Here is a 27,391-nt window from a genome sequence, read left to right on the forward strand (position 1 = left end):
ATGTCAGCATAGACCAGGCTCAGGCATTTTTAGCATTGTGTCATGAAACCCTGAGACAGAAACCCTCAACAGCAACAAAACGAGGGGCAGCATCACATTGAGCAGCACTCCACCTCCATGCATGGTGCTGTTCTGGTCCTGCTCCCTGCATGCTGCCACGTCACCTCCATGCAGCTACCGGGTTGGGGTCCTGCTGGGGCATGGCTCTCTCTGAACAGTGTTTTGTCCCAAAGCAGCAGCACCTTAACCAACTTTCAACAGCAGATCCGGAGGATGGGTTGAGTCACCACCTCCATATAAGAGGCCTTAGTAGTCATAGTTATTACAACTAATGGAATTAGTATTTTACAAGTTACTAAAATTAGAGGTCAGATTTAACTTTATTAAAAATTCTTCTAATATAGAAAACGAGAGGAACCAAACGCAACAAACTATCGCCTAAAGTTACGTCTCTTTACATCAGTTACTGTATTTACAGTGTTAGACGGAAGTAGTAGTCCTGGTATTTAGGGAGAACTACAAACACAAACAATACATTGTACAGACCCAATCATTAACATTTCACTGCAGCAAATAATTTGAGACACTTGCTCAGACAGACAGCAGAACAGTACAGACAAGTAATACTTCACTTTGTTGTTTTCACCAAAGGTTTTTCTGTACAGGCTGAAATACTGATTGGCTCCCCGCTCCACCCCTCTGCCACAAAAGAGCTTCCACAGTTTTGGCATGAATGCCATATAGTATAAATGCTAATCAGGTTCATTTAGTGTGGTATGTAGTTTTGTCAGCACCCCTGTACATTAAAGCAAGATGGTATACTAATTAGAATTTCCGTCATAAAAGAAAAACAACTATCCATCCTCTGGGTAAATTGAAAAACTGAAATCAAAGAGGCAAAACAACAGAGTCCTGAACTGCATATGTCTATAGGTAGCATAACAACTCAAGGCTCTAACACTGTTGTAACATCAGGTATTTCTGAGTGCGCGTGCACGCGCACACCGGGGGAATAAATTTCCTATATACTTTTTCAAGAAACCGTGAGCTAATTTAAATGGTCTTTCCCAAGTATGAAATTTATTAGCTGAAACCTCTCTGAAGTCTGTACTGCAGGAAATGAAAATATAATACGCAAACACTGTTTCAGATTGCATTGTCTATACATATTGAAGCTTTTACACTATCTACATGATAATGATTAAATGTTTCTGTATAAATTTTACTACTCATTTAAAATGCTAAAGAAACTGTACAGTTTTTTTTAAGAAATTCATAAAAACGACTGTGTATGTTTCATATAAAGAGAATTCAGGGACAGGAGTTTGAAGACTAGAAATATGTAGTGTTGATCAAATCAATTTAAAGTCAGATCAAGCATTTAACCAAAAAATATTTCTAAAATGTAAGTTTCTAGTTTTCTGTTCATCCTGACATACAGATGACCAAAGATACTATGCATTTTAAAATCAGGAAGAACTCAAGTTATGAGACCCCTATTTTAATCTGCGCTACATACAAAATGTATTGAAAAGCAAATATAACTATTAAATAATTTAATACACAAGTATAGTCAATAAGCATTGTACATTGTAGCAAATGTACATTGAGTTTCAGATATACAAAATTACCAGGTTAATTCAAATTTACACAGTTTGCAAAATTCTGCACACGGGAAGAGGGCAGGAGAAAGGGAAGGGAGTTTGAATTCAAGTAGAGGGACCTATGGTGGGTGATACGTCAGTTGTCAACAGATGTGAACAAGCATGCCATTCTGTCCAGAGAAGATTGGAAATGCAGCACCACCCTCCTATGCAGAAGCAAGTGTTGGCTAGTCGGGTAACAGGTGGCATTCCCATTGTTATTTTCTATCACTTTACAAGTTCCTATAATTTCTACAGATAGAACAAAGCAATCCATATGTGCCAAGGTATTGCCAACAAGAAGCTAGAAAATCACCTCTGCAAACTGAAGAGCTGCACAGAGGATAATACACGGCCTCTTTATAACCCTTAGCCTTGAAAACCACTTTCAAGACCTTTGGGCACAACAGCTTCCCCTGAAAGCCAGAAGGCAGTAATGCCACAGGAGGCAACGTACCTGTGTAGACTCAAGTGAACATGCCTGGCTTGTCTGGAGACCCTTCATGTGAACCATCCCTAATGGTTTTGTTTCCTCCCCTCCACATTGCTTCACAGATAAGGCATTTGACTAACATTTATAATGGATTTCTTTCAGTTGAATGGGAACATGATAGGTGAATAAAGAGCTTAGGGTGGATGACAAGAGCCTAGAAGGCAGGAAAGGAACAGTGCTTGGATCATCTGAATAGGCCGATCTTTGAAGGGAATTATTGAAAAATATTTGTATTAATTTGAATATTACATTACAGAACAAGAACGTTCCCTATCAGTGAGAAACCAAGACAGACACACTCATCCCATTTTGTAAAGGCTCCATTCTTTAACACACATCCAAATGCAAAGTATAAACACTTCTAAACCAAGATTCTTTCACAGGATTTTCAACTGACCAGCACCCAGAACTGGGGGCATATTTTTAAGACAAGTCAGCAACCAGAAGTTGAGAATCATGAGGGTGGGGTGAGGTACTGACCACCACTGAGAATGTGGCCACCTTCCATAAGTGTTTCAATAGGAGGTGGTGTCTGTTCAGCACTTTTGGAAATCTGGCCATAGATGTATGAGAAAGACTAATTGCTTCATGCCCCAGAGTAAAGAAGGGATGTCCTAAGACAAGGGTCTGGATGGCACATGGAATGTGGCACCATTCACCTGAACATCACTGGCTGAAATCCAGACAAAGTGACTGCAGTGATAGCTGCTTGACTGCCAGTGTGAAAAGTCTATTGTGCCAGTACCCTTCCTAGTGGCAGAGGTCCATACCACAGTCTGGCATCTTTACTGGTAGTCCCATCAGAGGCCAGCAACACAATCCACCTGTTGAGAACGGAGGCCACAATGGTACTGTGATGCATGCTTGCAGTGCTACTGCCAAAGCTGTCTTATGAAGAGAGAGGATTTCTGTCCCCAGAGCTGTCAATCTGGGACCCTTCATGGGAATGCTGCACTGTCCTAAGTGTCAGTGATATAATTCAAAGGAACTCCGCAAAGTATACTCTGGGTAGCTTTCCTCACGATCAACTGGCACAACCCTTCTTGGGTACAAGACTGGCATTCCAGTCTGGGCAAAAAACATTCACTGGAGATTGTGCTGATTTAAAAGAAGAGACACTATCACAAATGTTGTGGAACAGTTTCTATTTGTATAAATATGGGAAACAAGGGATGCGTATTTGCATAAAAAGTACCCATAAAGTCCTGTCAGCTCACAAAAATGCTGTTATAGCCCGAGTTCTGGAAAAAAACTAAGTTTATGCTGCATCCATTACTGCTCTGCAGGCCTGAAATTGAAGTATCTCCCCCTATCAGTTTTGAAGATAACCATCTTCCCCCTACCGTGCATCCAATGAAGCCTAAAATTACCATGGCTTGCACAGCTCTGAGAACAGAGGTTAAACAGCTGCAGTACAGCAAGCAGAAGGATCACAAAACCCCATCGTTACATGGACAAAACAGATTTTTGTCCCATTTTAAAAAAATACATAAATTACTCAATGGTCAAGTAGTAGACTGATTTCTAGAAGGCAGGTAATATGCAATCAGGCAGATACCAGATTGCTAAATAGGAGAACCACCACCCCAAGAGACAAGTTTCAAATACACTCTGACCTTAAAATTGTCGAGTCTAGTAGGAAAGTTACCCCAAACATAAGATTAGCATTTCTTTAAAAAACATACAGGTATTACTGGAGTACCAGCAGTACTCATTTGATTAGAAATCTTAATAAGTATTTTTCTTATGAAAAATGCAAAGTTAAATATGTTTCAAAAAGGGGAAACACATTTAACCCTGTCTGATGACATTTACACCATTCTGCACTCAACATGTTGGAATCCCCACTATAAGCTGTGGACACTGCTCCACAGAATTAACTGCCAAACTCTACTCTGCAAAATGGAAATGACTGAGTTGTGACCACATCTTTCCTATTTTGGTAGGCAGCTGGACAGCACACAGACAGAGAAACACAGTAACTTCACAGCACCAGGGTTCCAAAATTTGAGGTACAAAACAAAAGTTGCCCAGCAGATGGAAAATCATTTGGAAATGCAAGGTTTCCCAGGTGCATGTGTTATTCTGTTGTAAGCCTCTTCTATATAGATATTCATGTCAGATTTGGGGAATGTTTACCCTAAACCACACACTTCGTTTTGCTTCTCTCTTCAACAGTTTAACTAGTAAATGAGCTAATTTTTACCTTCATTATGGAATTCTAATACTTTTGGCATTCTCAAAACCTTGATACAGAAGAAGAAAGGATGCCACTTCATGAACCAACTTCTGAAGCTTGTTGTAACCTATGGCTAGTCATGATTCTATCCAATTATTCCCAGGGAGTGGAGAGCACAGAAAACAATAAAAGCAGACATGCGTCATTTCAGGTAGGGTTTAAATATTTAGATTATGATCACTGTTCCAATCTCAATACATTCTTCATTTTCTGGTATTGTCTTTTTAAAAAACAAACATCTAACCACTTTAAGGAACAAGTGTTCCTCTTGTCCAGAATTAAGGTTTAGACAAAGAGGAAAACAAGTTAAAACCAGATTGTGAGTATACACACAAACTAGCTGTATGTTCACACAGGCTACATAAAAGCTGCTTAAAATGCCCTTCCCGCTTTGTAAGTCTATGAAATGTACATTATGTGATTATCAATCCATTTCCTATGAGGCCCTTGCTAGAAGAGGAATTTGCTTTTTCTTCTTTGCAGAAAAGTTTTTGGGAAAACGTTCTGGTTTTTCCCCCTTTTTTTGGCTACATTTTTAAGCATTGTCCTGGTAGTTTCTCTTTCACAGGAGACTGGCCAGGCTGGTGGTAGGTCCATTCTGAGCCTGGAACTGTACAGGAGGCGGTCCATCTGTCCACTGAAAGACAACATACAATATGAAAAAACCTATATTCACTACATGGGAGGGGGGAAAAAAATCACCGCAAGGTCAGAAATGAAGAGTTGGCCATATAATATTTACCACACTGAGATAATAAAAGTCAGGGCATCAAAATTAGTTGAGAACCAGAATGTTTGATTTTTATCAGCCAGCAGTCCGTTACTAGGAAACACCACAGAAACAAAATGCTACTATTCAAACTGCCAGTCATTCCTGGGTTCAATTTAATTTCAGACATTGGTCTCTTACTTCATTTGACCTAGGACTGACAAGCTACTGAGTGAATGCATATCCTGTTCCTTCCCGTAAGAATGCGAAGGTCCAATCCTGAAACCACTCACACAAGTACAGATTTGATGGATAGGGCCCCAAGTTGAGTCTGTCTGTACAAGTCCATTAAAATGTTCAATCTACAATTCAATTCAATAAAGGCCTGTTCCTCACCCACCTTAATACATTTGGGTGTTTTACGTTTTACAAAAAGTCTGCTGAGACAGAAAACTAATTTTTGTAATATACATTTTTCCAATCCACACTATCTAGCCTATGCAATCAGAACATGGATTATGAAAAGCTCAGCAGTGCAGGTTGACATCAAACTGAAGTCACTAGCACAGCACTATCACTGAAATCTGTCCTCTGGGATTGCAGGTTTTATACACATGCTCCTAGAAATCACACAATTGCTGTGGGCATCTTTGTAAACAAGAGGTTATATCTCAAGCATTCCCACCCCTGGGAAATCTCTAGAGGGACCTACTGCAGACAAAGCAGTTAAATGATTTCTTTCCATTCTCCCCCTCATTTGGTCCCCAGAAAGTTAAGACATTTAAATTATTATTAATTAAAAAAGATGGATTGACTTCTTTACCTCTTCAAAACAATTTGAGTGTCAGAACATTTTGACACTGATACAGTCAAAATTAGGGAGTCAGAGGTTAAGGTAATTCTCTGGATTCCAAATTCAGACACTGTATTTAGTTCTGTTAGAAGTGAATCTAAGTGGCTTCAGAAGATTAGCACATTCAAAGGGGTAAAAACAGTTTATGGCAATGTCTGTATAGATACAAAATGTGAAATTAAACCAAAACCTAGACTGGCTACCCAAAGACATTTCTATTTAGGCACAGAAAATCTAAACATGGCAGAAATGTCAACAGTAGTGGATATTTCTTGCAATGTACAAGACAATATCACTCTCAGATTGAAGATCTGGGTGCACTACCATAACCTAACAACATATCCAGAACATAAGTGGTTTCTTGCTTTTGAAAGCAAGAACTGTAAGTAAAATGAACCAGCTGATGGGTTACAAAAACTACTTTGCTCATGCAATAAATAATCATGTGACACTCAGAGAAAAATACACTTGAGAAATAAAGACATCACCAACCTAACAGCCTGTACAAAAGTTAACTCATTAATTTGATCTCCATTTCTCTTTTCTGTAATCAGTCCATTATAAATATGAGGAAGCAGCCTGAAGTTTGACGACTTACTGAGATACTTGTGTGTTGGGGAAAAGGGTGGCAGATGAGAGAAGAGATCAGTGTGTGGCTTTACACACACTGCACTGTGAAAGATGAAGACTACCTACCGTAATTAGGTTGTGTTCTGGAAGACTACAAGCTTCAATATGATCCTGAAGAAGCTGCTGTGAAAAGTTCTGATGCATCTGTGCAGCCTCATGAGCATCCATTGCGTTTCCACAGGCTTTGTTCAGATCTGAAAGAGAAAAAAGTGGAGTGTGTCACATTTTTGTACTAAGAGAAGATTAAATGGCTGACAGTTCGGGCAGATGGCATTTTTAATTCTTAAGAATGCCCCTTTTTATTGGCTGGAGGAAGAGATTACTTGTGTAGCCCCATGTGCAACTTCCTTCCTGTCTCTGACTTTATAAAAAAAAAGTCGTTTTCAAGGGACACTGAATTCAAAGCTTTTTAAATTGATTATCTCTCCCCAAAAGAGTCTGCCCTTTAAATAGTATGCTTGGATACTTTTATAACAACTCCTCAGGCCACGTCCAGACTACCAGCCGTATCGGCGGGTTAAAATCGATTGCTCGGGGATCGATATATCACATCTAATCTAGACGCGATATATCGATCCCCGAGCGCGCTTATATCGATTCTGGAACTCCATCAACCCTAACAGAGTTCCGGAATCGACACGGAGAGCCGCGAACAATCGATCCCGCGCGGTGTGGACGGGTGAGTAATCCGATCTTAGATATTCGACTTCAGCTACGTTATTCACGTAGCTGAAGTTGCATATCTAAGATCGATTCCCCCCACCCCCAGTGTGGACCAGCCCTCAGAGAAGTTTAAAGGTGTTTCTGCTACACTAGGGATGTTTATAAAGTTATTTTCAGCAAGGGAGAACAATGAAAATAATGACACAGAGTTAGTCTACACTAGAAATACTGCAGTGGCACCACTATGCCAGCACTGCCTTAGCACTTCACTGTTCACACTGGGAAGGGTTCTCCTGTCAGCATAGGTAAACACCTTCCTGAGAGGCAGTAGCTAGGTTGAAAAAAGAATTCTTTGTTTACCAAGCACTGCTTACACTGGAGATTAGATCAGCTTAACTATGTCACTCAGGGGTATGGATTTTTCATACCTCTGAGTGATGTAGCTGGGTGGACCTAACTGTTAGTGTAGACCAGGCCAAAGCCTGGAATTTTCAAAGGGACCCAGGGGAATTAGGCTCTCAAATTCTACCACCATTCAGTGGGAGTTTGACACTTAACTCCCAAGGCTTCCAGCCTAAGTACTGTGTACTGCACAAAGTAAAACTGAAAAGATAGAAAACACTCCCCCTTTCAATCCTGGTAACACTAGGTGATACCTGCAGCGATAGCCGGTAGATCGTTCAGACGGAAAGGTGAGTTTGCAACCGATGGCCCTTTATAACAAACGTTTACTTTTCTTATAGTCTACAACTCACTCTAAAGCACTCTGTAATAACGACCATGACAAGATGTTCTCCAAGTGCTTTTACTCTGCTACTTAACGGAAAGGCAAGATCAGACAGAATTGGACCAAAACGGCCAAAAGTTACATTTGGTGCTAACTTCTACCCTCATAGGGTACTCCCTCCCAGTGTCTTCAGTAGGAATTGCACACTTGCATCTGAGGGCAGATTAATCTTAGATATTGTATAAAATAAAAAATATTTAACAAAATATGCCTAAAATACTTGATGCTATTACACCAGCCACATCTCACATTCTCCACTATTGCACTGTTCTATTCTGCACAATGAGAGGGCAGGAGAAAGTTTCACTTTTGCTCAATGGTCTGTTATCTTTCCCTGTTTCAAAACTTATTTGTGTTCCTCTCAACATTTATTCTCTTTTTATTTTCAACCTCTATGGACAAATACACCAGTAGTTCCACAAGGACCAGTAATTTTTACTTGAACAGTAAACACCTTTGACAGTGTGTCTAGTTTACAGTGCCACCTATTGGGAAAGAAGTGTGTGACTGCATGTTTTGATAATTACAAGGAATTATATTCACCTGACTGGAGTGCTGATTTTAATAGAAGTTGAGTTATAATTTGCTATTACAAAACCTAAATTTTGTGGAGCTTTAGAACTGCACTGTTTTAATTCACTACAGGCTGAAACTTGGCATCAGTCTCACGCTATGTAATGTTTGCTCATTTAAACGAGTCCATCCCTTTTTAGTTCAGATTTGTGCCAAAAGAGCCTCACAACACAATTCTCACTCTCACATTATGAAGCACTGTCTGGTGGGGGACAGTAGCACTTTGCATACAGGAGTCACAGTGCCTAGTGCCCCTTCTAGTAGCTTTGTCTCTCTCTGCATTTGTCATTAACCTCTTTTTGGCACTGCTTGGGGAAAGCAGTCATAGCTGCCTTCACTTCACATCACTTTGGATTCTGCCTTTCCCAAGATCAGTTTCTGCCAAAGATGCTTGCCAGTCTCTCCCTCAACCCCAAACAGCATACACAATCCATTTGATTTTGCAGGCTGCTCTCATATTAGGTGACTGAAGAACTTTGTTCCAACACTAAATATCTCTGTTTATACAGAAAATTCTTATCACTATGACACTCTTAAGCAGGATGGAAGTTGGTGCACACACAGAATGAGTTCTCAGTGTAGTGTTTCAATAGGTAGTTTCAGCTAAACCATATTCCACCTCCGAAGTTAAAATACAGCTGAAGTTAACTGAATCTGTGTTCACAAGAGAAAAATGTAAGTTTTCAAATGCAAATTGAAGACAGATGGAGAATCAGTGAGGCCCAGAAATACAACACGGCTGTTCCCAATGCAAGGAACTGCAGTGAAGAAGGCTCTCACCCCAAACAGAGGTAACATCGTGAAAAGTGATGAAGAGAAGGCCCATGCTAGACAAGCAGAGGAAGTAGGAAGAGGTGCAGGAAAAGGTCAAAGGTAGGTAGGAGCATTGCAGTGTTAGTAGTAGTGTGAAGTTTCAAAATGCTCTGCAGAGCAAAGTGAAGGGACGGCTCTTAAGGGTGCCAATCTGCCCTTAATACGTCCATTTTGCCAGGGTACTCTCAGTGACTAGTAGCCAAGTGCTTTTTCATCAGCAATTCTAGGATGTGAACACAGGAGGAATTTATGAAGTAAAGTTGCATTTTTTTGTGGTTCAAAAGGGAAACCTGGGCTAAACAGGCAGCTATCATTATGCATAATCTTCAGTTAACCAAAAAGAAGAATGTTTATATCTTCTATTATCATAAACCTGAAGCAGTGTTATCCTGCAGTGAATATGATACTTATTAGAAATCAAGCTCTCCCTTAGACATCTTAATTCTTAAAAAAATATATATATTTTACCAGGATGACAGTACCAAGATAAAGAGCCTCTGTGTGGTGTATTTTGCCATCATTCTGATTTGACTCTTAAATATTTTGTCACATTCTAGTGTACTAACCCAGGGCTGTTTTTTCAGTATAAGCAATTCCACAAACTGTCCGTGTGTATGGCTCTGTCATCCCCCATTACTGAAGAGCTTTAATCTATTTCAAGGTGACTGCCATTTCCTTGAAAGAAACTTTATGAAAGACCTGTAACCACATACAAGGACTGCAAAAAGAGGAAAATCTTAATCCAGGTGACTAGTGACTGAAAAATGCTACTATCACATGGCTGCCTGTTTGGCAATCTATTTGCAGTAAATTAGTGGGTCACAGGCTAGTTACTAATGGACAAGTATCCACATCAAGAAACAAGTGGACCTCTTCTAGGCAGTCCCACCAGGTAATAGCCATTGAGACAGAGTCCTCCTTTCCACTCGAGCTCTATCCAAGGCCTGAATAAGGCACACTGATGGGACAGCATGGGGGAAGCTTATATTGCACCCGGACTGTGGATAAATTGAGGGTATCGGTCTCCAGGGCTATCAACACACCTCGCACAAGAGCGACACTCACATACAAATTAGAAAAGTATTTCAATTGCACAGAAGACATTTGTAACCAAAGCAGCAGGAAAACACGAAAATGTAAGTCTGGCCTTTCTTTCCTGCAGAGCTTAATGTGCAGCACAGTTTTTGTAGTAACACGACTATTTATATTAAATTGAAGCTGCAGGGTAAGTCAACTGTAGCATTAACACTGTCTGCCAAGAAACTAGTCAACATTTGTACAAAGAATCCTGGGTCTTGTGGGAGTCAAATTAAATGATATTTATGTATGATGTGGTATAACAGTCTCCCCGTCCTATTTATGAACGCTCTGACAGCAGCAGAAACTATGAAGTGAAACAATCAATGCTTGCAGTATCCAGGATACGGTGAAGCACAGAGAATAATGTTGAAAAAGGGATACTTTGTGAGAGAATCAACTACATACACGGAGAAAACATCCTTTAGAATCCTGCCTATTCATTCACCCTCGCAGCAGGCTAACCTCCCTTTACAGTCAAGAACTAGATCAACCTCTCTCTGGATTAATTTAACGCTGCTCTTGTGCTAGCCACATGGGATTGCTAGAAAGCAATACAAGATTCTCTCCCACCCCTTTTGCAAGATGTTCATGAAGAGATACTATGAACTGCAGGCACTAGTGATTCTACTGCTGTAGCAAAACATGCAGGGATGACCTCGGCATCCAAAAAAATCTGGGGCTGGTGTCAAGGTTAAAGATTCAATAGGCTCCCGGAACAGCCAGTAGCATCCATCTGGTATTTGCGTGGTGGTTAAGTGGGAAAACAAAATGTAAACCTCATCTTTCCCTCCTGGTTTAATTTACTTCCCTTTCTTTCACCTTGCACCCTAATGCTGAACTAGAAAAAAGTGATATTAAGATTTGAGACTACCACTTCTGCTATCAGGCACTGAAAAGCCGGTCAAACATTTCCCCCCTCTTTTTCAGACTGTGCTGCACCAGCTCATAACTGTCCCCACTGTCAGCCAATGTATCCTGATCTTTTTCTCCTCTGGGAACTGCACCTCTTTAGTGACTAACAGATGAAGTTATTTCTGGGCAAATAAGATCAGCATACAAGTTGGCTGAAAGTGGGAACAGTTGGGAGCTACTGCAATAGTCTGAAAAAGTGGGAGAAAAGTTTCTTAAAAATTACAGGCTTCCAATGATACACCAAAGACCAAGATTTAAAAAGTGACTAGTGATTTTGGGTGCCCACCTGGAGACACTATGTGGGGCTGATTTTCAGAGGATGGTTCTCAGAACTTTCTGAAAGTCAATCCCCTTTAAGGTGGCAAGTTAGACATTCAAAATCAACCTGTCCCTTTAGAAAATCTTGGGCAAGATCATTCTGCTCAAAATCAGGGCATCAAGTGCACATAGCTGCAAAGGAGAGGCTACATTAGCATATGCGAGTTGCTGCACAGCAAGACTGATAGTCAGGATTTTTGACATTCAGGTGACTGACCACCAGCTTCTCCTGAAGAGCTTCTCTGTAAGAAGCACCTGATTTTCACACACTTTAACTATGAGCATATCTGGTCAGAAAATTAACATTTATTGTCTTCGACACACACACACACACACACACACACACACTCCTAAAAAAACTGAGTACATAAGATGTTTATGTCACTAGCTTCTTTGTAAGCATTAGAACCAAAAAGCATGGTCTTTCCCTTCTCCCCAATCCTGAGAACTCAACTTGCTACTTGTCTTGTATACAAATATTTAGTCAAAGTGTCGCTCCTATCTTACCTCGCAGCAGAGCTGAAGACCATAGTTGCACAGACATGTCTGGGATCTTGCTAGCAAGTTGCATGGCTGGTACCACCATGTTATTACTTTCCTAGTCAAGAATGCATATTAAGGTCAAACACTCATTGTAGCCACAGATATTTTTAAGATAGAAAAATGTCCCATAAAATTTATAACACAAATGTCACAATGGCATGCTCACAGCCCCCCAGCTCTTCCCCCCTCACCCGAAGATATCTACCACCAGACAGAATATCTAGTTGACTCTTAACCCAACACTGTTCTCGTGTATTAGCTAAGATCTACTAAGAGCAATTTTCGCCTATGCAGTAACATGACAGTCAGTGTCTATCCTGGGCTATTAGAACCAATCTCATGTGAGATTATAATTCCTCTATATAACTCCAGTTTTGTTATTTCATCAGTTACTGATCTGCTTGCAGGAAACTAAATCCAAGCATCAGATATCAGGATTTATTCAGAAGAGAGTACAGACACCTGAACACACAATCTATACATTATGTGTATGACAGATTGACAGAGTACATATAGGAAGTTCAGAATTAAAGTTTACTGCTCCCTACTGCATAAGAAAAGCAAAGGAGGACAGAGATGGCAGATATAAAGAAGGTCTACACTATACAAGGGGCCAATTAAGAAAAGTAACTTTAAAGCAAGTGACCTATTAAGGATTTTGTTTCAATATATGGATCGCCAATAATTACAAATATTAAGTTATTGCTGAAATTGAAACAACTTTGATAACCACAGAATGGCTGCCATATGTTCCAATCCAAGAAGTGGCTGTGTTTCTGAGGTAGGACGGTAACCCCTAAAATATAGTCTAAAGTTGTCTAGGATCTTTCAACACAATAGAAGTTAGAGTACATCTACTGGGCACATCAGGGAAAACATGCTGTGGCATGCATCAGCTTGCCACAGCATGAGGATTTAAAAAGGATCTGAATTCAGAATACTTTCCAAAACAATCTAGTTTAAACCATTTCTCCTCTACTTTGATCCTCTTTTCAAGTGATTTTAAACATTACAAAAATACAATCTTCTGAAATAGATTGCAAATGTCACTGCTTTGTCAATGTACCATTAAACATGCAAATCACAAATTGAAAAGTCAATATGCTGCCCACTTTAGGTAGGATACTGCTATGTATGGAACTCTTAAAACAGATTAGTTTTACAAAACCCACTGATTTTTTTTTGGCAAACAGCAAGTAAAACAAGGGTCTCAGTAATAATACTGAAGACTGTAAAGGCTTACCCTGTGATTCCCTAACACATAGAATATATGACCCAGGAGTACAAGAGAACATGCTGTTAATCGGTTCAAGTCTTCTGCATTTGACATTTTCAGTGTCTCTCGCAAAAATCGTCTACAAAAACACAACGAAAATAAAACAAACATTCTATAAAACATTCTCCTTTCCTTCTAATATGTAACAAACATGTCATAAGCATAATCCAGAACTGAACGACTAACTGTGGAAGTCAAGAGGCAAATACTGGGACTCGGGAGACCTAAGATCTACTCCCAGCTCTGACACTGGCTGGTTGCAACACCTGGGGCATGTCACTTCCCCTCTGTGTGTCTCAGTTTCCCTATCTGTAAAACAGGGATTACAATACAGACATTTGTAAAGCACTTGTGAGATCTACCAATGAAGAGTGCTAGATATTGTCATTACTAGGAATTCAAAGCTGTAGAAAATTAAATCTAAAGGGGAATTTCCCTAAACTGTTTGTCAATCCTATTTAGACAACCAGCAAGTATTAAATCAGCCTGGCCAAATTCAAGGGAAGGATTCTGGCAGGCCTGGAAGAGGTCTCATTTCTCCCTTTCGCTCACCCCTTCCAAACAGCACTGACTTTGCACTCACTTTGCTTCATTGTATCTTCCTTGGAAGAAGGAGAACAGCCCTCGGATGTAGAAAGCAGCTGCTCGGAGACAGTGAGAGCTGGGGACAAAGCAATCAACTTAAATCCAGGAGTTCTACCATCATTAGATGCGTGATACAGAATACATTCTAGGAATTTATTTTCCAACACTTCATAAAGTATAGTTCTTTGTGCCAATGACTGACAAAACTGTAAGTACCCCTTCCTTGACATCACTTGCTTTTCATGCCATGCTTTTTTTTATTTTAAGAATTTTACAAGGCAAAAACGCTCTTGCAAAAACAGCATTTAGAAGATACCCAGAATCCTTACCTTACAGGGAAGTTGTGGTCTGGATTTATCCTTTCCAATAAACTGTAAAGCTGTAGTCAAGAAACAGAAATGGAAAAAAATTGTTTAACAAATATTAGCTTACAGTATGGGATATAAAAGTTTTAATGGGAGCAGTACATAAAGCAGAATGCCACAAGTTATATAAAAAACACAGCAAGCATTTGCTGTTACTGGCTAGAACACAGGATGGAACATTCCAACATTGGAAGGGTACCATCAGCTCAATATTGGCCCTAAAAATCAGGTTTACAAAGAACAACTTTCTTTCTTTCTTTCTTTAAGACTGTATAAGTGCTAGCATGAAACTTCAAATTTAACTGGAAAGACATTTAATGGAAACATATGACTGGAGTGCTTGAAATCCAAAAGCTGAATCATCTTGCTAGCTAACAAGAACCAGAACCTGACACTAGCCAAAAATTAAGGTGACTAATTTTCATTCTCCAAGCGTCCCTTTTTAACATGCTTCATGCTTTTGCTTGTTCAAATTGACAACGTACCATTTGTCCACATAACATTTGAAAGTAGTTTCTGAAAAGTAGCTAAAGAACCCAATTGTAAGTGCTAGAGAGAATACACTAATGCTGCTGTACAAATCATAAATACTTGACAGTTGATGTAAACTTCTTTGGAAAGAGAGTTGATTCATCAGTCCTCTGTGGGTAACAATTAACACCTGCAAATGTCCACTTCCAAACACTTGGCCATCATTTAATTAATTCTCATTAAACTTCATGTAATGTAGATATTGCTCTTAGATACAGATGGAAACTGAAATGGACAAATTAGTGATTGGCTCAAGATCACAGAGGGAGTCAGTGACAGGCCTGAGATTAGGACTCAAGTTCCTGACTCCCACTGCTGTGCTCAGACATCTAAATCACCTCTCTGTAGGATCCAAAATGCTTGTTTCCTTTAATAGTCTGCACTGGGCCAACTCATACCCTCAAGCCCCTGTAAGTATTATTATTAATAAATGACACTACTTTGATCAGATGGGTGGTTGCCCAACAAAGCACTTGCGGCAAAGCACACCAAGAATGAATAATCAAAAGTTCTGTCCTAAAATTTTTTCTTCTTGCAAACATGCACCTTGTAAAGCCACAGAACAGAAGCAGCCAGACACATACCTCTTGATGTCTGTTGCCCTCCCTGATGTACACACTGGCCAGGTTTGTCACAATAAATGCCCACAATTCCTGATGTGTGGTGAGCTAAATAGAAGAATACAAAACACAAACTAAAACCGGAAATAGCTGCAGTGGTATTAGTTACTAAGCAACATGTTTACAGCCCTTACAAGACAAAGATATAGCCTAGCCTAGAAGATCCAAGCCATCTAGACACTCAAAAGTGCACTCATACATAGAACTCATTTCTGAGAAGGTAATAAATGTTAAACCCAACAGCAGTCTGTAAAAGTCTCTAAAGCAAAATTCATGACAGGCAGCATTTAAACAACACATTCCTGTGATGAGGCTTTTTTGTTTTGCTGTTTCATCTTAGTTTCTCTTACATCTCTTCATATTAAAGTGCTCTCAGTTTGGGTAAGACAGACCTGCTAGGCCAGCCCTTTGAGCAGTGTCCTCTGATACTGCCACATTCTAGTAAAGAGAGATTGTTGCGAGCACAAATGATAACATTAAAGCACTCAGGCTCTGCACCCCCCTCCCAACCTTAATCCTCTCCCTCTCAACAGGAATAGTGGAATGATCCATTCAGATGTTTCACTGAGTAAGATAGCTTTGCCTTACCCAAGGAGATGTAAAGCAATACCCATGGCTGCTTCTAAACAGTTACTTAGACCCTAGAGAAATTGAAGGTAAGTATTCTGTGCCCACCTCTACATTTAATAGAGCTACCTCAAGTAGTTTTAGCATTAAATCTTACCCGCAATGCTGTTGTAAACTGTGCTTCTGCATTGTCCATGCAATTAACAGAAATGCAGTAAAGCCCCTGTAAAAGAAAGTGCGTTTTAGACTATGCATTCTAATAACTGTAGCAAAATTGCAATTCTGCAAGTAAAGGAGATGGTCGCAAGTTTGATCCACGAAATCCTGACATTATGAGTCATTAACAGGAAAACAATTTAATGTGTTATGCCAGACACCACCAAGCCTCAGTTTTGTTTGGTTCACTTGAAAAGATCAAGTAATTCCTGTATTGCCAACTTCTCATCACATTATTGTAAAGTTCATTTCTTCTTAGAATCTATTTGTTTCATATAACATTAAAAATACAAATTCTACATACAATGAATCATCTGATGCTTATTCTGTTACCAAAATGGATTCCCTACAGCATACAATATACCTTGTGGATGTTCACTTGCAAAGCTCCCATACTTAAATGTGATGTATTTTTAAAGGAGAAGAGTTTAAATAGTTAACAGTTCTATGGCTATTACAAAATGCTTGGTGTTTGCTTAAAAGACAGATTAAGGCAATTCACAAGATTTCTAGACAATGAATAAATGATCTTGCTTGGCGCAAGTCTAAAAAACTGGCTGAGGTTTGCATCACTATAACAGTTATCTGTAACAATTAAGGAGGAACTCTAGGTATGGTGCCATGTATAGGCCAAAATTCAAGAGTAATAGTGTGTACTCACTAGGAGAGTATGTAGCTGCGCAGCATGATTAGAAAACAGTCTGGGAGATTGCTGGCAGAGTTGACAGACTTGTGAGATCTGTTAGAAAAAAATATTTTAAAAGATTAAACCAATTATTTCTTTATTACATCTAGGATGAGCCTGCCCCCACTTCCCAACTGCCTGAACTGTAAGAGCCATTCAGCTTATTGCTGTGCTTTGCTCAAAATTAAGTTAAGCTCTGCCTTGCACCTTTGAAGCAGAGACCAGACATGCTGCAAGCTAAGCCTTATATACAGTGTGTATACGCTCTTCCCCATACTAGGATATGTGCACCAGTTAGTTTTCAGAATTATTTGCTTTATGGCAGATAATATCATGTGCTGGGCACTATCCACCCACATGAAGTCATGGGTCCTGTCCTGAAGAGCTCACAATCCAAGACAACATGCAGCAGGAAAAAGATGGAAGAGAGGGACAAATATTCAAAGGGTTTAAAAAAACAAACAAAACACCCATGAACTATCACCAATTACTCCTTTATTTAGGCACTATTACCTGGCTAATTTCTTCTAAGCACTGTGGTAGGCAGTGTGAAACGATTTGAAAGGTCAGTGGACCAATTCAGAAAGCATGTTTCATAAATAAGGGATGGAATGGAAGACAATGCAGACATTTGGGAGAGGACTGGGCAAAAGGGAAGCTGAGACCATTATCATCATCAGCGGGGAGAAGGAGGTGGTGACATAATAAGACAAAGAAAAGTAGGGAAGGGCTGGGAAAGCCAGTGTAATATGTCTGAGCTTGAGTCAAACAGAGAATGGGGAACCGGAGGAAGGATTCAAAAGGGGGATGACATGATCAGAGGAACAAACAAGGAAAATTAATCTTCAACTGCATTTTTTTATGAACTATCAGAATGGAGAGGAGAGCCTGGATGACAGTTTTAGCTGTATGGATAGAAAGAAACAGCTGGATCTTATTATATGCACAGGATGAAGTGCACCATGGTCAACACTATGTGGAAGTAAGGGAAAGAAGAGTTGAAGACAACTCTAGTTATGGGTTTGAGTTTAGAGTGACAGAAAAGAAGATGAGGGAAAAGTATCTGGAACTCAGTTCTGGCCATTAGCAAGCTATACTATTTTAAAACCCTGTGAATAAAATCTCTGAATGAATGGGAGCTTAATTTCAAGGCTTAAGAACCTTGTCGTCTTAAGGATTCCCAGACACTGCTATGCATGTTAGTAGTTACACTGAGACTACTGGGATTCCAGTGAGAGTCTGAACATGTTATTTGGAAATTAAATTTCCATATCTTTAAACTAATGTTTATTGCAATGATTCATGAATATTCAAAAGATTAAATGAGCATGGAAAGACAGTTTTACCTCCTGCAGTGCTGTAGCTTTGTGCCCCGTGACAAGCCGACACATGATAATATGTTCCAACAAAATAACTTGGAAAGATGACAAAATAGGACTGCAGTCCAACACTAAGAGGGAAGCAAGGGCAGTTCAGGAAATAAACTTATATAGCACTACAACATCCTAATCTCACAGCCTAGGCCCCATATAACTACTACAAAGCTAGCTTCCCTCATGCCAACAGTTCAACATAACTTCAGCACAAAGACTTCTGAGCAGAAGTCTGTATGAACTATGTGGCACTGGATAAGCCAGTTTGCTCCGACCTACTGTTTCAGTTGCCACTGGGGAAGTGAGCCTATTTTTAAAAGGAGAATTGTCCCTTCATCAGGGAAGAATGGCAACCCAAGGTTCACTTAGCTGAACCCCTGGGGATCATGACTTTGCTTCCAATAAGTGAGATCTTGAATAGTCCAGCATTTTGGATGGCCAAGATTCCACAAAGCAGTTTAAAAACTGCAAGGAACTGATAAATTAATCTTTTTGTACTCCCATAACTCAGCAGGCTAACCAGTAGGGGGGAGGGATAGCTCAGTGGTTTGAGCATTGGCCTGCTAAACTCAGGGTTGTGAGTTGAATCCTTGAGGGGGCCACTTAGGGATCTTGGGCACAAATCAGTACTTGGTCCTGCTAGTGAAGGCAGGGGGCTGGACTCGATGACCTTTCAAGGTCCCTTCCAGTTCTATGAGATAAAATAATTGGAGATATACCTTTCTTTTTAAAAAAAAAATATGTAGGGAAAAGAATTCCTGTTCTGGACTCAGATCTTAAGAAACCAACTTTCAGACCAGAGCAAAATTCTTACAGCTAAGCAGTAAATCCTCATACATAATCTTATGGAAGTAACCCTGAACAGATCAATAGCATTAGAGGTGCCTGTTCTTGCAGGCAGACAACATGTTTTGATATTTTTATTTTAGCACCAGATAAAGGTGCCTTGCAACTCATCAAAAGTTTTAACCTCCATACTTACTTTTTAGCTTTTCTAGCTGCATGAGTGCTTTGTCTGTGTACTTTTGTGCCTTCTCCAGGTATCCTGCTTGCATGGAATGCATCACTGTCACCTGCCACAGAACATAAGAAAGAGGCTCTGAAAGTCTAACGCCACACTCCAGAACTGAAGTCAAAACAATTTAAAACATCAAACTGAAATCTAGTCTAGTTAAGTATTTTCAGGCACATGGAGTCATATCTCCTTGCTTTGTTAAAAAAAATAAGCTTCTGCCACTGTCAGTCATGAAGAACCAACAAAGCTCTAGGAGAATGAACTGGATTCCACTTGGCTCATGTAAGGATGTCATTGTTAACTAAGTTTCATTTTCAGGGCTTCTTGTACAACCCCTTTAAATGCTGCCGTGACTGAAGGGAATAAAAAGCTGCACAGGTGTCACAGACCAGAATCTGAAGCTAATGGTAGAAGTACAACAAAGCAACACAGAGTCTGAAAAACCTTTATTACCGCTGATTATGGACAAGCTAGAAAAAACAGCACAACTTTCAGATCCCAGATTTAGTTGGCAGGGATGATCGATCTGGAAATTAACACAATGATCATGATGCCATCTTTACAAAGTCAATTTCTAGAGCAAAACTCCATAGATTATTAAACTTCCACGTAAATTTACTGCTCTTCCATGATAGTCTCCCACAATATAGGACATCCACTGATATTTAAAAGACCTTGATTGCCAGCTGCAGCTTACCACGTGGTGACTTGGACCACTAGGAACTAAATTTGAGAGTACCAGATTCATGCTTACTTGTGACAACTCTGGTTTCTAGAAGCAAAAGGCTATTGCATTAAAAAACACTGTATTTAAAACACACTACAACAAGGTGCAGAATGGCAAACTCTCCTAGCCAATTCTTTCAGATCATGTTTGCCATCTGTTGGTTGTTTTAAGCCATGTAAGTCACCAAACTCTGACCTCAGTAAGTTTGAACTTACAGGATGAACTGCATCTTTTTGATCCCTGTGGAGAGCAAGGATCAAGCATTAGATTAGAAGAACTATATACATGTGGGAGGGCAGAAGTAAAAACTCTTTGCTCTGTACTGTGCATTCAGTCCATACATAACAATGGCAAAATCCACAACCATTTAAAGAATTAAAGTGCTTGTACACTGGATTATACTCTGGATACAAGGTTCATCCTGACATGAAATGAGCGCATTTATCCCACACCTCATCAGTTAACAATGGCCGCCTAAGTAAAACAAAGCTTCTCACCAGGTAGACCAGCACACACATATGCTCCTTCGGCAGCCAGTGAAAGAGATCTGCTGGGTTGCTGGGTAGAATTTCGTCGTCATGAAGAGTCGATATGGTCTGAATGCACTGCTGCAGCTGCTTCAGACATGGTTTCACACTTTTCACCTGTGAAAGTTGATTCATATGAGTCACAGGTCATGCCATCTGGGACAACACCTGAATATGTATACAGTTCAGTAAAGATGCCAACCAGTTAACAGTACTTGCCTTAAAGAGTTTACTCTACTCTAAAGGCATAAGATGATGCAGTAATTTCACAACACAAGACACCACAGCCTTTTGGACAGGAATCTTTTCCTGATTCCCAAGCATGGTAACTTTGCGGAATTATCACATACCTGCCCAGCATCCAGGTAATGAGTCACCTGCAGCACCAAGAAGAATACTCGCAGTGATTCCTTCTGGATGGGATTTCCTTGCCAGTTTTCAACTATCTGTCCGCACAAAGTAAGGAGTGGGTGCACTTCCTGCAGTTTCCGTTCCATTAGAAGAAGCTGTAAGAAAAGCATTATGTGTATAAACAGTGCAGAAGAAACAGCTTAAATGCTCAGTGAAGCTGAGTCGAAGCTGTTGAGTGCTCTTCCCTTTTGAATGTTGAGTGTGATTTATTTAAGTCCCTAAATGTAGATTTAAGACGTTAACTTTAAAGGCACCCTTTTTTAGAAAAGAATTTGTCATTATATGTTACTGGACCTTTTATCTTGCATCACAAAAGGGCTTCTTCACAGATTATAATCAACTTCGCTAATCTGAGATATGCCTGCCTAACGGTGCTTGATTTCTTCATGAAATTACTTGTGTGTTATGCGTATTATACTTGTGTATTTTGAGCAAGCAAGACATTGAACTACATAAAAATCCTGCAAGCCAAAGGGCAGATTTCAGCTGCATTTCAAACATCACGCTTGCTTATGGAAATGAAGCAGAATATGCTTAGCACAAGGAAGGCACACAACACACATTCAAACCAGACAATTTCAAGACCAGTAGCCTTATTCTGTTCCTATAAAGTATATGAACTGAAGTAATAGTATTAACTTATTTGTTACACTTAAATATATCCAACTTACCATCCCTTTACTTAGCAGAAACAGTGCCCTGAAATAAAACAAAACCGTGTCACAGCTCTAAGAAGGTACAACACTGAACAAGATATACTCATGAGAGAAAACTCAGGGTAAGAGAATGCTGCAGATCCTTTCAGCACAGACTATACCATGCCAGAGGAAACAAGCTATTGGTATAAGCATCACATTTATAATGCTCAGACTGCCTGGGACTTTGGGTCAAAAGTCTAGTACAGGTGTCGGCAACCTTTCAGAAGTGGTGCGCCGAGTCTTCATTCATTCACTCTAATTTAAGGTTTCACGTGCCAGTAATACATTTTAATGTTTTTTGAAGGCCTCTTTCTATAAGTCTATAATATATGACTAAACTATTGTTGTATGGAAAGTAAATAAGGTTTTTCAAATGTTTAAGAAGCTCCATTTAAAATTAAATTAAAATGCAGAGCCCTCAGGACCGGTGCCCAGGACCTGGGCAGTGTGAGTGCCACTGAAAATCAGCTCGCGTGCCATAGGTTGTCTACCCTTGGTCTAGTAGAACCAACTCAGCCCTTCACCCTTTCATGGTAAATGAAGTCCATGCAATCTATCACGTGAGGGCCTTTGAAATGAGATCTTACTAAAAGAGGTCTTGCCGGCTCTGCAAGGCCATCCATTCCATGGTCCTATTTATCAGAGCAAAGGTGTCCTTGGTCAAATTTTGCCCTCCCTCATCACTGTGCAGCATGCTGTGTCACTGGCTGGGTGTGGCCACCCCAGTAGTGGCAGCACAGACTTTAGAGTACCTTTGACGTAAAAGACACAACATAAAGTAAATTATAAGACAATATGTGGGATGGAAGAAGAGGGTTTAATCAAACTTTTGCTGTTTATCAACCAAACCACAGAAAATACCCATTGTCCTCCATCTCTGGGGCTCCACTCAAAGCAGCAATAAGGGTCCTGCCAGAGCTAGAAGAGGAAGGCAAGTGTAAAGTTGGAAAAAGGAGTCCAAATCACAGTGTCAGGGAATTAAAGAGTCTGAGGCTTTAGGTCTGTATCTAGGCCTTGAAAGGTCCCAAAATGCAGGGGAGCCAAAGACTAAAGCCTACACGTTGGGAAGATTTGAGTAGATGAGGAAGGCAAACAAAGTTCTGTTTAAGACTAAGGCTCTCCAGAGCTTTGGTGCAGAGTGCTGGTGTTTGTTTTCTGCTAAAAGGAGCCTTGGATAGGCAAGAGACTCAGATTTGAGAGAGAGAATACATGATAAGTACTGGTTTGATTATGATGGATTTACAGAAGCTCATTTGCAACCAGTGTCTCTATGTAAATCAGAATAAATTAGAAGAGGTAAGCGAAGGAAACATACCTGGTATATTCTGATCCTACTACCCGAGCATATTCTGCTCCAACTCCTAGAAGGTCACATGCAGATACCAAATCTTTTTCAAGTGTGTGAAGTTGCTGAAGAGAAAAAAAAAGTTAGTTTTCAAGCTAGCATTTTTAATGACTCAAACTTCCAATTATGGGTTTGTTTTCTCTCTTTTTGCTCTAGGTACATACTCTTGTTACAATAATTGTATCAAACTTTAATTTCATAACAAAGTATCCAACTGCTTAACAGGAGTTCTTTACATGTCACCTGAACACAACAGGTGTTTTGTTTCAGGTTTCAGGAAACGTTTCCTATTCCTCTTCTGAAAAAAGTCTTCAACATTTCAGAGAAAATCCCCTTCAAACCATTTTTTTTACACTTATCCAAGTTACCATAAAGTAGAGATGGTTTATTCGATATACAGCCTAATCTAAACCTAACGTACAGTCAATAGCAGTGGTTCCTTTGGCAGGGAATGCACTATCATAAAGTCAGTGAGCACCACCTGATATTCAATGCTCCAGGCCAGGGAAGAAGAGTGGGGTAGGTTTTTTTGTGATGCATCCTTAGTTTTTGAAATTGGAATTTTCCCAATCTCCAGCCAGAAAGCCAATTCATCTCAGTGAAATGTATAACAGAATAAAGAATTCAGGCCTTCTGATCAGAAAGAAGCTAGAAAGAAACATGCCCCAATACCAGCAACATATTTGGGGGTTGTAAGAAGAATCCTTCACAGAAGCACAGAATGTAACTGGAGGTTAAGCTTCCTATAAGTACACATATAACTCACTGATAGCTAAACATTTGTCCCTGAATTGACAGAAGTGCAAGGCTCTCAAAATCTCAACTCAAATTACACAGATGAGTAATTTTCAAGGAAATAAGTTGTTGCTATTTGCTTGAGCCTACACAGAACGAGGAAGAAGAAGAGTAAAGGTGAATGTTAACACATCCTTCAAGAAAATAGTTTGGCAAGCTCCCTTTGAAAGTGCCTCTAAAGTGCCTGCCCTGGAGATTTCCACTACGTGCACCCAACGAAGTGGGTATTCACCCACGAAAGCTCATGCTCCAAAACACCTGTTAGTCTATAAGGTGCCACAGGACTCTTTGCTGCTTCTAAAGAGCAATTCCCTCAATTCTTATCAAACAGCCTTCACTGTATTCTGCATATCTAACAGGCTGCTGAGAAAAGGCACATCTTGGAAGAGATATTGCTGAACAGTGCTCTCTTGACTGTACAGTCCAGCAGAGAGAATGACCTGCCTCTCTCACTGCTTAGTTAGCCTGTAAACTCTTTAGATGATATGATGTGCTCCTAATCTTAACAGGTTGGGATACCCTATAGATAGGTTAAGAAGTATTCTCTGAACACATGGACAACAAAAGTAAGGACAAGATGTCAAGCACACCTAATTCCAAGATTATTCTCAGATGATGCCTAAAAACCAGTACTGTGTTAAACGTTCAACCAAAGCCAAGCCTAAGAACATTTACAAAATAGGGACAATAACATTTCTGATGTTGACCTGAAGCCTTCATAGTAACTCCACTTTCTAACCCAGTTCTGCTGTGGATGTTACGGGAAGTGGAAAACAGTGGAACCCAGACTTCTATCACACCATCCTCAGGTAGGAAACTCACTATTCTATCCAGTAAGGCTTTACGGGGAGGTTTCTATTTTATGTACGTTTTGAAGGGGATTCTTCTACCTTTTCTCAGGATTCTGTATCCCTGCTAGAATCCTGAGGATCCCACCCTCCCTTCTCTGCCAGCCACATCATCACTTATGCAGGCAAGGAGGCCTCTATTAGACTCCATTTGAAGTCTATCGCAATAGTACAACATGAAGCATACGCGATAATTCAGTCTATCCACTAGTACCAGCCACTGGATCAAGAGACAGACACTGCAGACACCGCAAGGCATGGGTAATACAGAAGTATTCTCTCCTCTTTGCAAAAATCTAGAAATTTACAAGCGCATTATACTTTCTTCCTGCCATTTTCATAGTCCTTTTATGCAGCTTTATAAGTCACCTGAATAATACTTACGGCAAGCTGAAAAAGTAGTCTACAGTGCCAGTATGGAGTCTGCTGTGAAATCTGGATGGCTTTACGCAACAAAGGCTTTGCTGCATCAACTGAATTCTGAAATAAAAATATGTACGTTAAATTCAACAGTAAAACAAACCTATACAAGGAATCTTCAGCATTAAAAGCAGTGAGATTTAATGAAAGATATTCTGGTTAGGTCTTGATTTAAAAGTCATAAAGCAAGAAAACAAAAAAAATTGAAAACAAACTGACATGAGTAATCAAATTTGCAGTCCTCTAAAGATGTGCTGAACAATATTAGTAAATAAATCCATCTGCACACTCACATCAAACTCTTCATACATGCACAAAAATGCATACTAGAGAACACAAATGGGCTTGCTTGAAAAAACTGAAGACCCCTTTTAAAAGCCTTTTAGTAAATCTAATCCAAAATATTCAAGGCACATAACAAAAGTATCTCAGGCAACTCCAAAAAAGTTAGCCTGTCTTTTCCTCCATGACTAATGGAATAAATAAGGATAGTAAACTCATTTTATCACAGAACTTAACTGTAACAGTAATTGCAACCAGCATAATGTGATATATTGAAACACCTCAGAACTTCCATATTACTTCACTATAAATTAAGCTTCCTTGCAACAGAGATCACCCATACTCAGAAATATGTTGTAACTGATGTGTGCTCATGCGGTGGTTCTATACAAAAGAAAATACGTAAATTTTCAAAAACCCTTCATCCTCTTGACAGAGCATTTATGATCAGAAAAGTAGCATATTTTTTAGGAGCAGCCTCAATACACTTACCTCTTGACAGTACAGTTCAGACAGAAGGCTTGCTGCTTCAAATTTAACATCTTCAAACTGTGGAATCTTGCAGCATCAGAGTTAAGCGAATAATAAACTTTGCTACAATAAGTATTAATCCACCAAGCAATGCTCAATATGCCAAGTCAAAGCTAAAAAATTGAAGAAAGAAGCCCCATGTCTGGAAATTGGGAGAGAACTCCCGACAAAACAACAAAACAGATTCACTCTGGCCAGTTATGTTTGCTGAAATATTTCACATTAAATCCAGACTATAAAAGTGTTCAAGTTGTACTGTCAGATGGTAAGGAAAGGATACTTGTTGTGATATCAACCACTGAAAGAGAAGACAGATTACCATAGTTATTGCACAGTCAACAATACTAAGGGGTTAATTAAAGAAACTGCCCCCGGCCACCCATTCTCTCCCTCTACAATTTCTCTGGTAAATAGAACATGGCTTGTGGGCCTCAATCAAAGGAGTCAGCACGGTCTCCCTCCATGGCATGAAACCTTTCACTCTGCCCCCCTGCTCAGTGGGCACCCAGTCACGAGCTGGCTGGGGCAGAGACGGGGAGAGCAGCCTGACTGCCATTCAGGGAGCTGGTCACCAGGGCAGGGAGAGCTGCGGTGAGTGGCGGGCAGCCTCCACCCGTGAGCACCCTGCAGGACCCCCCTCTCCTGCCCCAAGTGTCCTCCCCCAGCCCCACTCGCTCACCGCCTTCTCGAGGTGCCCGCGGGCCTGGTCCCCGTTGCGGGTGTGGTGGTAGAGCACGGAGCCCAGCTGCAGGTGGGTGCGGGCCTCCATGCGGGCCGGCGGCTTGCGGGGCAGCACGGCCTGCAGGCAGTGCACGCACAGCCGCACCTTGGGCGGGCTCGACGTGCGGAAGTGCTCGGCCAGGCCCAGCAGCGCCAGGTACCACGACTCGCCCCCGCCTCCGGGCCCGGCCCCGCCGCCCGAGCCCGCCCCGGCCCCAGCCCCAGCGCCGCCCCCGCCGGCCTCCCCGGAGCCCGAGCCCGCCGCGCCCCCCGCCGCCTGCTGCGGCGGCGCCTGCTGCTGCTGAGGGGCCGCCCCGGCCGCCGAGCCCGAACCACCCCCAGCTACCGCCGCCATCTCAGGGCCGCCGCCACAACGCGGGGGCGGGAGCGGCTGCCCGCGCAAGGGCGCATGGGAGATGGAGTCGCTAGCCTGCCTCACAGGCCATGGCGGCCCCGGCGCGCATAGGTCACGCGAGAACTCAGAGCAAATCCCGCGCGCGCGGACGCCGGGGAGCAGCACTCACGTCCGAGGAGGGCCTGTTCCGCGCGAACAGGCTCATGGGAAATGTTGTTCTTCACTCCCCTTCTCCCCCGCCTC

General features: G+C 40.8%; 1 protein-coding gene across 1 annotated transcript; it reads right to left on the reverse strand.

The window, feature by feature from the left end:
• Positions 1 to 361: 361 nt before the first annotated feature.
• Positions 362 to 26,558, reverse strand: MAU2 (MAU2 sister chromatid cohesion factor). The gene is made up of 18 exons (XM_050934061.1): positions 26,354 to 26,558; positions 26,035 to 26,100; positions 25,225 to 25,320; positions 23,168 to 23,262; positions 21,826 to 21,853; positions 21,094 to 21,249; positions 20,714 to 20,860; positions 19,457 to 19,547; positions 18,448 to 18,551; positions 17,078 to 17,155; positions 16,358 to 16,423; positions 15,598 to 15,681; positions 14,447 to 14,496; positions 14,116 to 14,193; positions 13,500 to 13,611; positions 12,221 to 12,311; positions 6,634 to 6,761; positions 362 to 5,012 (listed from the first exon to the last, which is right to left on the reverse strand). The coding sequence occupies exons 1-18, from the start codon at positions 26,393 to 26,395 to the stop codon at positions 4,938 to 4,940; spliced, it is 1,587 nt and encodes a 528-aa protein (XP_050790018.1). The 5' UTR covers positions 26,396 to 26,558; the 3' UTR covers positions 362 to 4,937.
• Positions 26,559 to 27,391: the final 833 nt, after the last annotated feature.

Source organism: Gopherus flavomarginatus, chromosome 24 (assembly GCF_025201925.1).
Source record: "Gopherus flavomarginatus isolate rGopFla2 chromosome 24, rGopFla2.mat.asm, whole genome shotgun sequence".
Lineage (NCBI taxonomy): Eukaryota > Metazoa > Chordata > Testudines > Testudinidae > Gopherus > Gopherus flavomarginatus.

Excerpts from the sequence above, each read along its gene's own strand:
- MAU2 (XM_050934061.1), bottom strand. The coding sequence starts at position 26,395 with ATGGTAATCTGTCTTCTCTTTCAGTGGTTGATATCACAACAA. Across the intron at positions 21,250-21,825 it reads TTCTGCTAAGTAAAGGGATG|CTTCTTCTAATGGAACGGAA; the intron begins GTAAGTTGGATA and ends CTTTTCTTACAG. Across the intron at positions 18,552-19,456 it reads GCAGCTAGAAAAGCTAAAAA|TGTTGGACTGCAGTCCTATT; the intron begins GTAAGTATGGAG and ends CTTCCCTCTTAG.